The sequence below is a fragment of the Astatotilapia calliptera genome, chromosome 15, assembly GCF_900246225.1.
Source record: "Astatotilapia calliptera chromosome 15, fAstCal1.2, whole genome shotgun sequence".
Lineage (NCBI taxonomy): Eukaryota > Metazoa > Chordata > Actinopteri > Cichliformes > Cichlidae > Astatotilapia > Astatotilapia calliptera.
In genome coordinates, this window is record NC_039316.1 from 15,598,339 (window position 1) to 15,611,524 (window position 13,186).

The 13,186-nt window shown below is 41.2% G+C and overlaps 1 protein-coding gene across 2 annotated transcripts in view; it reads left to right on the forward strand.

Moving 5' to 3' along the window:
* Positions 1-8,635: 8,635 nt before the first annotated feature.
* jag2b (jagged canonical Notch ligand 2b) overlaps positions 8,636-13,186 on the forward strand; it is a 41,812-nt gene continuing 37,261 nt past the window's right edge. For both annotated transcript variants that reach the window (XM_026194504.1, XM_026194505.1), the window contains exons 1-2: positions 8,636-8,762; positions 9,399-9,719. In XM_026194504.1, coding sequence (XP_026050289.1) covers positions 8,694-8,762; positions 9,399-9,719 — 390 coding nt within the window. In that variant the 5' untranslated portion in view covers positions 8,636-8,693. The remainder of the gene's footprint in view (positions 8,763-9,398; positions 9,720-13,186) is intronic.

A 13,186-nucleotide genomic window follows, 5' to 3' on the forward strand; every position in this document is an offset into this window, starting at 1 on the left:
AATATCAAGCAGGCCATAAATGATTAACTGCTCTTTTTTGCAGTCTGTTGAGTTCTTGTGCACGTGTACTGGCCTTATCAGTGAGGTAAATTTACAAGGCTCTGGGATTTCCCAGCTAGGATGGGTTAAAGCGAGCCTCTGCTTCTAGTACCTCCATACCTGGAAGGAGACAAATAGGAAAATGTTATCTGCTATGTTAACACTGACAATAAGGAATCTGAACAACATACCATATTTCACTTTAGCCTTTTAACCAGCAGTATTTAGATAATCTGAGCATCATATCTTATCTCACAGTACAGGGGAAGTAAAAGAGACAATAATTTAGGTTCAGAGGGATTAAGGACTAAACCCCTGCAGCTTTTTCTTTTCAAAATCTCACTCATTGTTGACGGTGGTTACCTTGCTGAAAAAACACTAAATAAAAAGGATCTTCGATCTGTTTTAGACTTGCCAAATGTTTTAATAACTAAAAGATTAAATTAAGTTTCTTGGAAGCAGCTAAGAAGTGTGTCAAGGTTAAGTTGCTTGTTCATGTTGCCAAACATGACCAAGCAAATCGAGGCATACATTATGCAATGAGATTAACTTGACCAACTGGTTAACATCATGAACACAGGCGTTTCCTTTGTAAACCATTCACAAAAGTGTGTGCGTGCTCATATCTTAGCTGGTGTGGACCGTTTCCCTGTTCGTCCGGTGTTACTGTAGTCCAACTACGCTTTTCCAGTTAGTTTGGAAATGTCTGTCACTTTTCCAATTCTTTAAACAGTAAATATGTCAAACAAGCCAGCATGGGCTTGGAAATGTGAGCTCTCTGTAAGAGAGCACAGAAATGCATGCGGTACTGTCGCTGGAGCAGAACATAAGGGTGTGAAAGAGGTAGAGGTACGCCTGGGTTTCAGCGGTGGCTAAAAATGCGCCTTTATCGCAGCGGAAATGCACCCTTTCCACACACTTGCTGGCTTACTCAGCCATGGGGAATTACGGGACAAAAACTGGGAACTTAAGGTCACTGAGGCACAAAGCTTCTTTGACCTCTTACTGATTCACGCTTCAGAAATTACACAAAGATTTAATCTGGTAGCCATGTATGAAAAATGTATACTAAGTTTGGATTTCTTAAGTCACGATATGGAAAATGTCATATTTCAAATAGCTGCACAAAGCTTTCTAGTCCCGGACTGTCTGTTGCAAATTAAGAAATTATTTTCACTGAAGTGAAGTTGAAGTGAGCTAAAATTAATATATCGGTTGGTTTAAGTGTACTATAAAAAACTGCCTCAAGGTTGCAGAGCTTATTTTGTCTGCTAACTTGTCAGTCAGGCTCTGGAGAGTTCCCTTTGGCAAACATGCTTGGCGTTGTCCTCACTTCTGCTTGTTGAGGAAAGGTTACTGCAGTGTCTTCAGACGCTTTCTCCTGGCAATGCTTATCTCAGCTCTGCAACATCAAGAAAAAAAAAGCAACAACCGTCAAGAGCCATAATTTCCTCCATTTGCCATACGATATCTTTGGTCAGTAGGTGTTACATATTGTTAACATGTAAAGGTGGATAGTTTAAAGTTAGCCTCAGGATAGGGTGGCAGACTTTTTGGGATATTAAATATCATTCAAGTAGACATATAAATCCCAAATCATTAAAGATTTACTAGCCTTTTTAAAATGAATAGCTCATCCTTGCTAATGCCAGGTTCAGCCCACTTTTTCCTTTCGACCTACCTTACTTGAACCTCTCCTTGAGAAGGAAACATCCTCAGGGATTTAGGTCTGCACTGACATGTGAGCATCACACAGTTTCTTCAGTTTCTATTTGTCAGCTGCACATCCACGATGTAAATCTCCTGTTCCACCACATCCCAAAGGGGCTCTACTGGGTTAGGTAACTGCAGAGGCCGTTTGAGTACAGCGCACTCATCGTCATGTTCAAGACACCAATTCGAGATGATCTGAGCTTTGTGAAAAGATGTGTTATGCTGCTGGAAGCAGATAAGAGAGGATGGGTACACTGTACTATCCCCCACACCATTTCACCACCAGCACCAGCGTGTACCATTGATATAAGACGGGATGGATCCATCCTTTCATGCTGTTCATGCCAAATTCAGACCCTACCATTCAAATGTTGCAGCAGAAACTGAGACTCATCAGACCAGGCAATGTCTTTCCAACCTCTCATTATGCAAGTTTAGAGAGCCCATTTGAACTGTAGCTTTAGTTTCCTGTTTTTAGCTGGCATCCAGTCTAGTCTTTTGCTGCTGTAGTAGATCTGCTTCAAGGCTTAACATGTTGTGTGTTCAGAGATGCTCTTCTGCATACTCTGAATGAAAAGAGTAGTTATTTGAGTTTCCTATCAGCTGAAAGTAGCCTGGTCAGTCTCCTCTAACGTCACCTGTTGAACTGCCACTCATTGATTATTTTTGCTTTTTTAGACAACTCCATAGCGTAGTGGTTTATATATTTGTCTGAGAAGTAAAAGGACTCCACTTAGAGGCTGAGAAGATAGACAGTTCCCTCAGAGATTACATCAGGAGGATCATTAACTACAAAAATCTGCAAAATGAAATACGCTACCCTGTGACAACCCCTTGAGAGCAGCTGAAAGTTACTTATTCTCTGTAAACCCTAGAGATGGATGTGCGGGGGGAATCCCAGTCGATCACCATCAACCACGGCACCTTCAGAGTCACTTCAATCACCATTCTTGCTCATTCCAGTGTACAGTTTAAACTTGATCAGACCTGTGTGCTTAGTTTTTAATTACAATTTGCTGATTTTCTTATAGATAATGAAAATCTAGGTCACAAACTAGGATGGTCGTATTTATTTGTATTCTTAGAACATTATTGAGTTTTATGTTGTCGTGACACAGCTCATACTATACGTGATCACTTATACTGGTACTATGTAAGTCTGAGTGCTGATAACGTTGTACATGTCAAGATAGTTTATTTTCAAGGCTGAACTCACAAGCATTTGGCAATATGTTCTTTGAACACAAGTGTGCTGGACAAGCTGGATTTCTCAGCTAGCTTTGGCACAGCGGATACGGTAGTTTCCCCGTTCCTATCTTGAAAGTTTAAAGTACGGGTGAGATGTTCTTTCAGCTGATATAAGCAGATAAACTGTACCTAAAACACTTTATTTTCATTTAGGTGCTGTGGGAAGGTATGATAACATTACTTCTGTAAGCGAATGAGTTCTTTTATCTCCACTGACAAATGCTACCTTCTTAAAATGACCTCTTAAAAGTGCAGATAATTCAGATAATGCCCTCACTTGAATTCAACCATTAATTATGCTTGTGCTACTGCACACACCGATCAGCTACAACACTATAACCAGTGATGGGCAAAATGAATAACACTGATCTTACTGATACAGTATGGTCTGTATGATAAACTTCCCCTGCATTCATATGACACGTAATAAGCCTATTTGGTTCAAAGCACTATGCATATGAAGAAAGAAAGGAGCATATGGTTCTTGGAGCACAACCATCGGTTTTAAAACAAGCAATCGATATGTTATTGTTAATTCAAGGGCTTTTACATCAACTTACAGCCATTTTTACACACAATCCTCCATTTTCAGATGCTCAGACTCATATTGGACATTTGGCTGACAAGTACATTCATGGCCAGGTGAGGCTTGTTCCTCTTATTTCATGACAAATGAAGCAGACTTAATATCTAAAGTTAATCCAAGGTGTTGAATTTCACTGAAGGTTATCATTAAGATGAAAAGCTAAATAAAGTAGCCATCAAAAACCTTTGGAGTGGCAAAATCAACAACCTGGTACTTTCTTTAAAAGACTAAATGCACTGACCAACTCTGCAACACTAGAAGGCCTAAAAGACCTTTTAGTACCCTGATTATAACACTTAGACCTGAAAGTGAATGGCAGTGAATCCATGGTTAAGGAAAAACAGTCTCACAACATCTAATTAAATGAAGTACACCTTTGAGGAGGTAGTCTAAAGAGACGCCTTCATGAATGGAAATGCAGAGGCTTTGACTACAAGGTGTAAACCGCTGTTTCCGCTGAAGAACAAAAAGACCAGAGTAGATTTTGACAGAAGAGCCAGCACAGTTCTGGAAAAAAGTCTTTGGGCTGATGAAAACAAGATTATGTAGTACCACAGCGATAGGAAGAGAAATAAGTCATGAGTGCAGATGAAACTGAAGGCAGAATGACTCATAGCCAAGCAGCAACTGAAGGTGGCCACATTAAAGGCCACTTCAGAGATACTGAAATCGAGAAACCTGACTTATGCTGACTACAAAAATATACACTATATGGCTGGCGAAATGTCTTTTACCAGGTCAGGTTAGTTTGCTTTGGAGCAGCTACAATTCTTCAGCCTTTTCTGACATGCATGTAGTGGTATAAAGCATAGATTCGATCAAAAAGAAGTAATTATTTCACAGATAATAATGAAACTATCAAAACTACAGTAGATAAAACAACAATAAAAAAACAAAAGACCTTGAAAACCAGAAAGGACAAAGCCATCAAGGTGATCGTTACGTTCTGAACCTAAACTGCCTCTCTAAATAGGAATATTGCAGTTATTGATGCCAGTTAAGTAGGTCAAGGGGGAAAGGTTGTGGCCACGAAACAAGTTTGGTCAGTGAAGGCTGAACTCTAGAGGTCGCAAACGGAGGTCTTTAATCATTCAAAGTCCCTTTTAAAGACATGAGTTTGAATAAATCCACAAGAGAAATAAACTGCTATTAAATAGTAGTGTTTATGGTCCATGTGGACCGGCCTCTGTAATATTCCTCTGAGATGCAGCCATCTGCACTGTAGAAATCACAGACCTCACTAAGTATTTGGAATTCACTCTCCTCCGACCAAGGTAATGAAGCTACCCACCTCTATTAAAAATCCAAAGACATCAGCAAATGATCATCATCTTCGTAGCCATTAGAGCTTGATGAAAAACAGCACGCCTCAACCTTGACCCAAGCCACCTCCACCACCCCCGCCAAACACCACCACCGCACACACACACACACACACACACACACACACACACACAGAGTTGCCGAAAGATGCTTAAAGATAAAAGAGAATCGACCCGTCAGCCGTATGTACAGAGACTGGAGATCTGAAAGGAGAAAAGCCATGAAAAATGGATGAGAGAAGAAATCCACTTCACCTCCCCCCTGGAGGCTGGCAAACCCCCCACAGCGCTCCCACTCATAATCCTTTCTCCTCCTGCACACACACTCCTCTCCCTGCGCCTCAAACACATGCATGTGGTGTATGCAAACAGGAAGACACGGTAGGCACACACACCGCCTCAGGTCCTCGGTAGGTGTTAGAATTCATCAGTTTGGTGCTAATATTAGTCTTTTATAACATTATAGATGTTATCTGTGACTGATGTGATAAAGCGAGGCTCCATGAATCTTAAATCTATTGATTGATTTTCTCTTGTTGGGATTCAATTCAGAATGCGGGTTTTTTCCCCCCCCCCTTTGATCAATTTTATAAAAAAAAAACGAATGTATTAAGAATCCTTGAGCTTAAAGATATGCTGAACAAATTGCATTAGTCACACATTTAAAGGAGAGACTCATATTAATGAATCATAAACGTCTAAATGCTTTCACAGATGCGTTTCTACTGTGACATGAAAACAGGCCTGGCTATTGAAGTGCTGAATATGGGAATAAAAGCATTTTTAATATATGCTTTTAATGCAAGAGATTGGTTATGAATAACCTTCATATATAGAGGACTTTAACAGGTAAATCTAAAGCCACATCTATCTCTTAGGCTTTACTCTAGGGCTCTCTGCTAAACATTAACACCAGCATCCTAATAGCAATGCAAACATGCTGGTCACTGCCTTAGTTTAGCAACACCAAAAACCAATAAGACCAGTAGCAACAGTCCTTTCATCCATCCATCTTCCTCTGCTTACCTAGGGTCATGGGGCTGACTTGAACCTATGCCAGCTGTCAGACAATGAGAGCACGGTGCATCCCGGGCAGGTCGTTAGCTCCAGTATTCAGTAAAAAAGAAAATTATTGGCTGTAGTTTGAAAATTTATGGATCCCAGAGGGGAACATTTGTGTTTGCAACATTGGCAAAATATCCCAAAGCCACAAATACCACTCTCATGATTCCTTTTAAACAGTGCAGACATTGGGTCAGTAGGTTTAGGGTAGCGCACAAGAATTTTTAAGCAACCAAAAATTTAAATACTGTATTTTGAGCCTGCATCACGTTTTTTTGGGCTGACCACAAGCTGAACCATTATCTCCCAGCATGGAACATGCACACTCTTACACATTGTTCCTTTGCCACCCAAGACTATTTACTTATCCAACTTAAGGCACTAACATGTACTTGTGACAGCGTGTGAAATGTTCCAGTCAAAGCGACTGCGGTGGCTTAGGATATCGGCAGCCTCCTTCAAGGCCTATCTGACAGGTTGGCAGGCGCCTGATGAGGAGGAGACAGTGACATGAAAGGAGGCTGAAGGCTGCTGTCACGTACATTTTGAGTGGCAGTTTATCCTGGTAGCGTGGTAAATGTCTACCTGAGCCTGTAGAATTGTTGTCATAGTTTTTGGCCAGTTTATCTGGGTACTTGTTTAACGGAGCAATGTTAGGCTTGAAACTGAGTGTTAGTTTTCTTTAAATACCTCCCATCTATGACCCATGCAGTTAATGTTGCAGTCAAAAACATCCAGTCCTGTTAATATGAGTGCACATCTTACTTAAAACCTTACATGATTATAGTATTTAGCAAAATAACAAATAAAGGGCTGCTAAACTACTGGATATCGGGAGCTTTAACCTACAAATCACGCTCATGCTAAGGTGTGGCTCATAGTACTGAAGAAATACAATTTGTGGACACTCTGGCTCAATCGGGTCGAAGATGAGGAAGTTGTAAAAGTGTAAATTAGATTAAAGGAGAATTCATTCTTAGTTGTGGGTGAATAACTGGAATGGTTAAAGTGGGAGCCTTTTCACAGCAGCCTTTTTCACAGCAGGTGCTTTAGGTTTCGGAGTGAGCAGCCGCTAGTTGCAGCTTGCCTATTAGAAGTGACCTTAATTCACTTCTTCAATGCAGGAAGAAAGAAATATCAAAAGAGCTTGAACATGCTTTGAGAAATGAGTATTGCTGTGCTTATAATGGGCTTAAAAAGCATGGAAAAACACTGGTAAGGACTGACCATCTGTCAGGGAGGACCAGATCACCTGAGTGCGCTGTCAGGTGATGCAGGTATCCCAAACATCTGTTTCTGTGAGCATGTATTTCTCTGTGTACAATCTGAGAGAAGAGGAGTCATTTTATATGACCAAACGCGCTTGCTGCTGTCGTTGCGTTCTTCGAGAGGGGGTCACCTCCACTCCTCGTGGAGTATAAAGGCAGCGGAATGAGCTGAGGACAAGGAAGCTCATTAAGTCAATAAGGGAGAGGTTTTATTGTGGATTTGTGTGGTCAAATAAAATAGCAATGAGATGCAGCAGAGAACAGAGAAGCAAAGGAAACAAGAGAAAATGTATGATGGGAAATGCTGCACCAACAGTAGGTTTGTGTTTTTAACTTAAGATCCGCGCAACACCTAAAAAATACTGGAAAAATTCGAACATGATTTCATATTTTTAAAGTTGACGAGTATTGCATAGACAGTAGAGGGCGCTCTAAACTGCAATTCGTGGACTGAAAAGTGTTGCGTTGTATGGAGTATTTTTTTTCCTTCCTCTTTTTTTTAACCTTTAATCGCAGTTAATAATCCAGAAATGTGGATGATTAGATTAAATACTTTAGCACCTCTTTATTTCTCCATATCACTCCAAAAACGGTGTTAGTGGCAACAATTTTAAGCATTATTAGATCAAATCAAAAGCAACCACTTGAAAAGAAAATGAAACTGTACTGTAAACGAATCAAGTAATCCCCGCAGATTAACGCCAAACATTTAGCACACTTGTAGGGCTTTATTTTTTATTTTTAACTTTAGGAGCAAATCATTTTTTTAATGTGCCTTCTGCCATCGGGCGTCACTTCATTTAAACACCCATCCAAATTTGTCTCTGGGCCTAATTAAGACTGTAATTAAAAGCACAGCAGCGCCGATAAGTTCCTAATTTGACATAGGCTAATGGCCATGCTCATTATAATATCTTTGCGGCCGCGTTTAATTAAAGTCGACCCCTGCTTTGTTTGCACGCTGTAATGCGGTTTGTCTAAATGAAGCTCAATAGAAAGGCAGTACAATTCAAGTTTTGGGAGGAGGCGGAGGTGGAGGAGGATTGAAGCGGGGGTTATTATACTATTGTCCGCCCCTTAATCCGGTTGGCTCAGAGACTGCCCGCAGGCCAATTTGTAAGTGGTTTGCGGAGCTGCCAATCACAGCAGACATCCTCTCCTCAGGCTGTGGCAACGAAACATCTCAGTTGCTGTGTGGAGAGATTTGACGGAGGGACGCTGCTGTACATGGACCATCACTGCGCCTGCAATCCGCCGCCTGTTCACACACACGCATGTAATGCCTCGCTGAAATCGGGACGTACACGTTGGAGACGACACGCGTGTCAATATTCCATCTTTGCATGTATGGAGAGGAGGAACTAGTCGCCGGGTCCGCGGCTGTTTGTCTTTTTTTTTTTTTTTTTTTTTAGATCGTCCCCCCCTCCCCACATATCACTCTAATTAGTCGGAGGCATGTGGAATCTCACCAGGATTAGGAATTGCTTCCCAATAGTGTGCCTGCTGTTGACGTTATGGACGGAGGTAAGAGGGTGTTTTTAAAAATAATTTATTTATTACTCGTATTTAATTCTGCTAATTTAAAAAAAAAATGTTTAAAATTCAAATTAAAAAGTTGGTGGGCGTGGAGCGATGCGTTGGCTCTCCGGCGACGCATATTCGCGTCACATTAATCGATAATTGAATTACGTAGCCGTCAGTTGTGGAGCATGTGATCGTGTTACCATGACAAGTGTAAGGAATTGATACAGGCTACTCTCCATTTTGGTTTAATGCTGACTCCTTTATTTGAATTTCTTCATCTTCTTGAGGGGAGAGAATTAGGCCTGAACCAAACAAGTTGTAAGTTGGATTGCATCAATTGGCTGCTGCAGCGGTTAATTCGCTCCCGTCTGAGAGTAACCTGATTGTCTAAAATCCCAGCGTGCAAACTGTACGCTGTTCACGTGCTCCATTCATGATGCAGAAAAATATTGTGGCACATCCACCCAATCTCCAAAACCTCTATACCGTTTTAAATGGAGAGTAAGACTCAGATTTGGCCACTTCCATACTATTTTTTACGCACCAGATTAAGATGTATAAATTATGCTGTAATTTCTCCACAAGAGCCTATATGTAGTTCTCTCTATTAAAAAAATGTATATACGTTGGTTGTAGGTGTCCCAGTCAACCGGCTATTTCGAGCTGCAGCTGATCTCCGTGGAGAATGTAAACGGCGAGTTGGCGGACGGGGAGTGCTGCGACGGTCCCCGGAGCTCCCAGGACCTGAGCTGCACTCAAGACGAGTGCGACACTTACTTCAAAGTGTGCCTGAAGGAATATCAGATGGAGGTGGCCACCACTGGCTCCTGCACGTTCGGAGCTGAATCTACGCAAGTTGTCGGTGGAAATACGTTTTCTCTTAAGGGCGCCAACAATAACCCGAATAAAGTCGGCGATGCTGGCAGGATTGTGATCCCCTTCCAGTTTGCTTGGCCGGTGAGTGATTTCTCTTGCTCCAGTTAAGCCTTTCTTTACCCTTTCTTCAGACAGTGCATCATTTTGAACCCGGTTTAAAATGTAGGGCGGGTTTGGGTTTTTTCCCCCTCCTTGTTACATGTACCCGCGGGCACACACACACGCGCGCGCAAGCACACACCTGCAGAAACTCGTGGGTAGAAAACGCTCTGGTATTCTGCATAATGAGGTTTTCCCCAGCAGCACCTACCTGGAGAAAAGTTCATATTTTCAAAATAAGATCCACAAGATTAAAAAAATAAAAAAAAATAAAAAAAACTACAGCTAACAGTTGCTTCCAAATTTAGTTGACAGTCAGTTATTTTGTTGATTATTTCATCTGGAGCTTATTTCTCAAAGGTCTGAGCAACACATCAGAAGCTGAAACCCCCCAAGTTGGTTTTGCTTTGTTTTTTGTTTTTTTTCTATTTGAAAGTGAGTAAAATTTCTGACCCATTATGAAAACGATTGCAGATTACCTTTAACTTTTGAGCAGCTATATCAACAATTGCTTGTTGCGGCTCAAATTAAAGAGATTCTCCTTTATGCTGTTAAGACTGGAGACAAGAACCTGTAAAGGAGTCGCAGTTGGAATAGATTTAAAGCAGTGATCCAAAATGATTTTGTAGCATCTCCCACCTCCTCTGTCTTATTACAGAGAAGCTAGACCTCATTAAAGGGGGTGCTTAGCAGCATCCTGTCCTTATGAGAACTGACACACATCGGGGCTAAATGATTACATGCTTCACAAGGATCCGATTGCAGTTACAGTGTTTCGCAGTGTCAACTGGGTCATCTTTTAAAGTTGCCCTGATATATGAGGATTGGCTTTGTTCCAGGCCACCAGCTTGCACCTGTCAAGGCTGTGATGGGGTGATTACTCTGAAATGCTTTGATATGTAGATGGTGGCGGATGGGGAGTGCTTCTGCTTTTATGGAGAAATGGTTACGGAAATGCTTTTTGCATCAGCAAATTGCTGATTTTAAAGTCAAATCAATTTATTGAGCCTTAGCTCGTTAACTTAAAGGTTGAACCTTATTGTTTGCTACTCGCAGTTTTGTGGGGTGATTGTTGGTGTGTGGGAGTGAAAACTCCTACTTTCACACATAGCAACATTCAACAGCCAAGTTTTACAGGTGTAGGAGATTGAGGGGATGCAGCCTGGTTGTAGGTGCTGGTTGGATGAATTCTGTAATACAATAATGAATGTGTTACATTATGCTCAAAGTTTGAAATATGCGTCAAGTTGGAGTGAATGATGCCTTTGGGTAGTAGCTCGATGTGCACTTCTGGCTGGTTTTGACAACTCTCCGCCCCTCTTCAGCACCCAGGAGCCTCCTCTCATGCTGTGCTTGCTAGGTGGCTGCTTGTGGTCCTTCCAGGCCAGTTAACCTCATTTCCCTCCAGATAACTGATAGCTGATAAAGGAGCAATTTTACTGTTTGAGGTTTTTATGATAATGAGTGCTTTCCTTTGGACACTCTAATGTCAAGCACTGTTTTCACACAGCCTCGAACACCTAAAGGTGTTCTTTACTATAAAGTAGCCAGTGAAACTCAATATGCGAACGCAGACGTCTGACACAGTTGGGGTAGACGTTAAAACGTCTTTAGGGGGATGTTTTGTGTCAAAGGAACTGTACTGCACATTATTGGCTGCTGTTTAGACCAGGATGTGTGTGCTGTCTTTTGAACTGCAGTTGAGGATGGATGACAAAATCAGCAGCAGTTTCCTAACTAATTGAGTGCTTCAGGTTTTATTATGATAAACGAAGTGAACTTAAGTACAAGTGGTTGACCAATAGTGAAATAACAGCTGCATTTACTTACTTTTTAGGTTCAGAGGAAATAATGTCTAGAAGCATTTGGATACAAAGGCATAATTTTGAGTGTATGCCACCACAGTGATTATTTGTGCAATAAATATTCAGTTTAAGTGGAGATGTTTAGCTTTAATTCAAGAGGCTGGGAGAAATCCTATTAACTGTTAAGGAATTAAAGCCATTAGGAGCTGTAATGTGATTGGGCAAATGAACATAATCATTTTCAAAAAAAAAAAAAAAATTTCTTTTTAACTTTTCACTGAATCTGAGCAAAACGTTGTGCTCTACACTTGAATTCATCGGTCTTTACCTGTCTTCTGTCACATTGCTTAAACATCAGCAAGCCAGTGACAGCTGGTTGGAAGCTACGAATGGCCATATGTTAGACTCCCTGCCCAGTGTTGTAGAGGTGATGTTGTATTCCTTGGATCATGAGCCGTTTTAGTCGATTCTCGGCGTGTCTAGTAGACATTTTATTCTGTTCCTGGCGCCAATTACTGGTCTGCACCTCATGCTAGTGGAACTGAATGATAATACATCTACCACCTGGAGCAGGAGTGGGCAATTAATTTTCCCATGTTAACCTGAGAAAATGGGCCTGTTGTGGAGGACTGCACCAATAAGCTTCTGACGAGATAAAATTAACAGTGAGCAGTGAGTTCAGCTTATTGTTGAAGTCTCTGCTCACTGTGAGCTTAACAATAAGGGCCCGTTTTCTCATGTGGCCCCTTGGGAACCTTAATTGCCCACTTGGGTACCTGGAGGTGTTCTTCATATGAATTGATCCGACAAAGGGATTTTTCTGTACCATGGAAAGGATTCCGGGATAATCAACAGCTTTTGTGCAAATAGCCCAAAGGCTATGTTAATTGCCTTTTGATCCTTTGAAAAGGATGGAGCACCATATTTATTAATGACTTAAAATGCCTGAAATCTTTCCTCAAATTGAGGCAGTCTGCTGTGTCCAAAATGACTTGATAAAAGGCTAAAAGACAAAGTCAATGTCTAGCCATATATATTCACCATCAAGTTATAATTCATCTGAGTTGAGTATCCCTTCGAGTCTAACTCAAACTTCATATGGACTAACTACATTGTTCATATCTCATAAAATATGATCCACTGAGGATCTCAACAACTTGAGGCAGAGGTGAAGAGGGCTGTTCTGGTGTGTCGTACTTCTGTTAAGTGCCCGGCTGATAACGTCGCAGTATTCCAGTGCCAGATGTCACAACAAGTCTTCGGGGTCACTGGCTGTGGCCTTGTTTCTTTCCTCACTGAAGAAACAAAGATGCAGTGTACTATTGGCTGTGTCATCTGGTCAACTGCCCATTTCGAGCCACATGAAAACCAGCGAGGCCTGGACTCTTCTGTCATCTTGAATCAGGCTTGAGCAGAATGAATGATTTTATTCCTGCTCTCAATTTTGATCCTTATCAGATGTTGATGTCAACAGAAAAAAATTCTGCTTAGGTTGCCTTTTTTGATGATAATAAATGTTCTTGTTCATACTTAAACATACACTTAATTAGTCTCACACTTTCTTATGATAGCAGAAATTTGAATCCTAGGATCTTGGCTCTGCAAGTCTGCGTAATTTAGATCGATGGTTATGTTGCTGCTAAA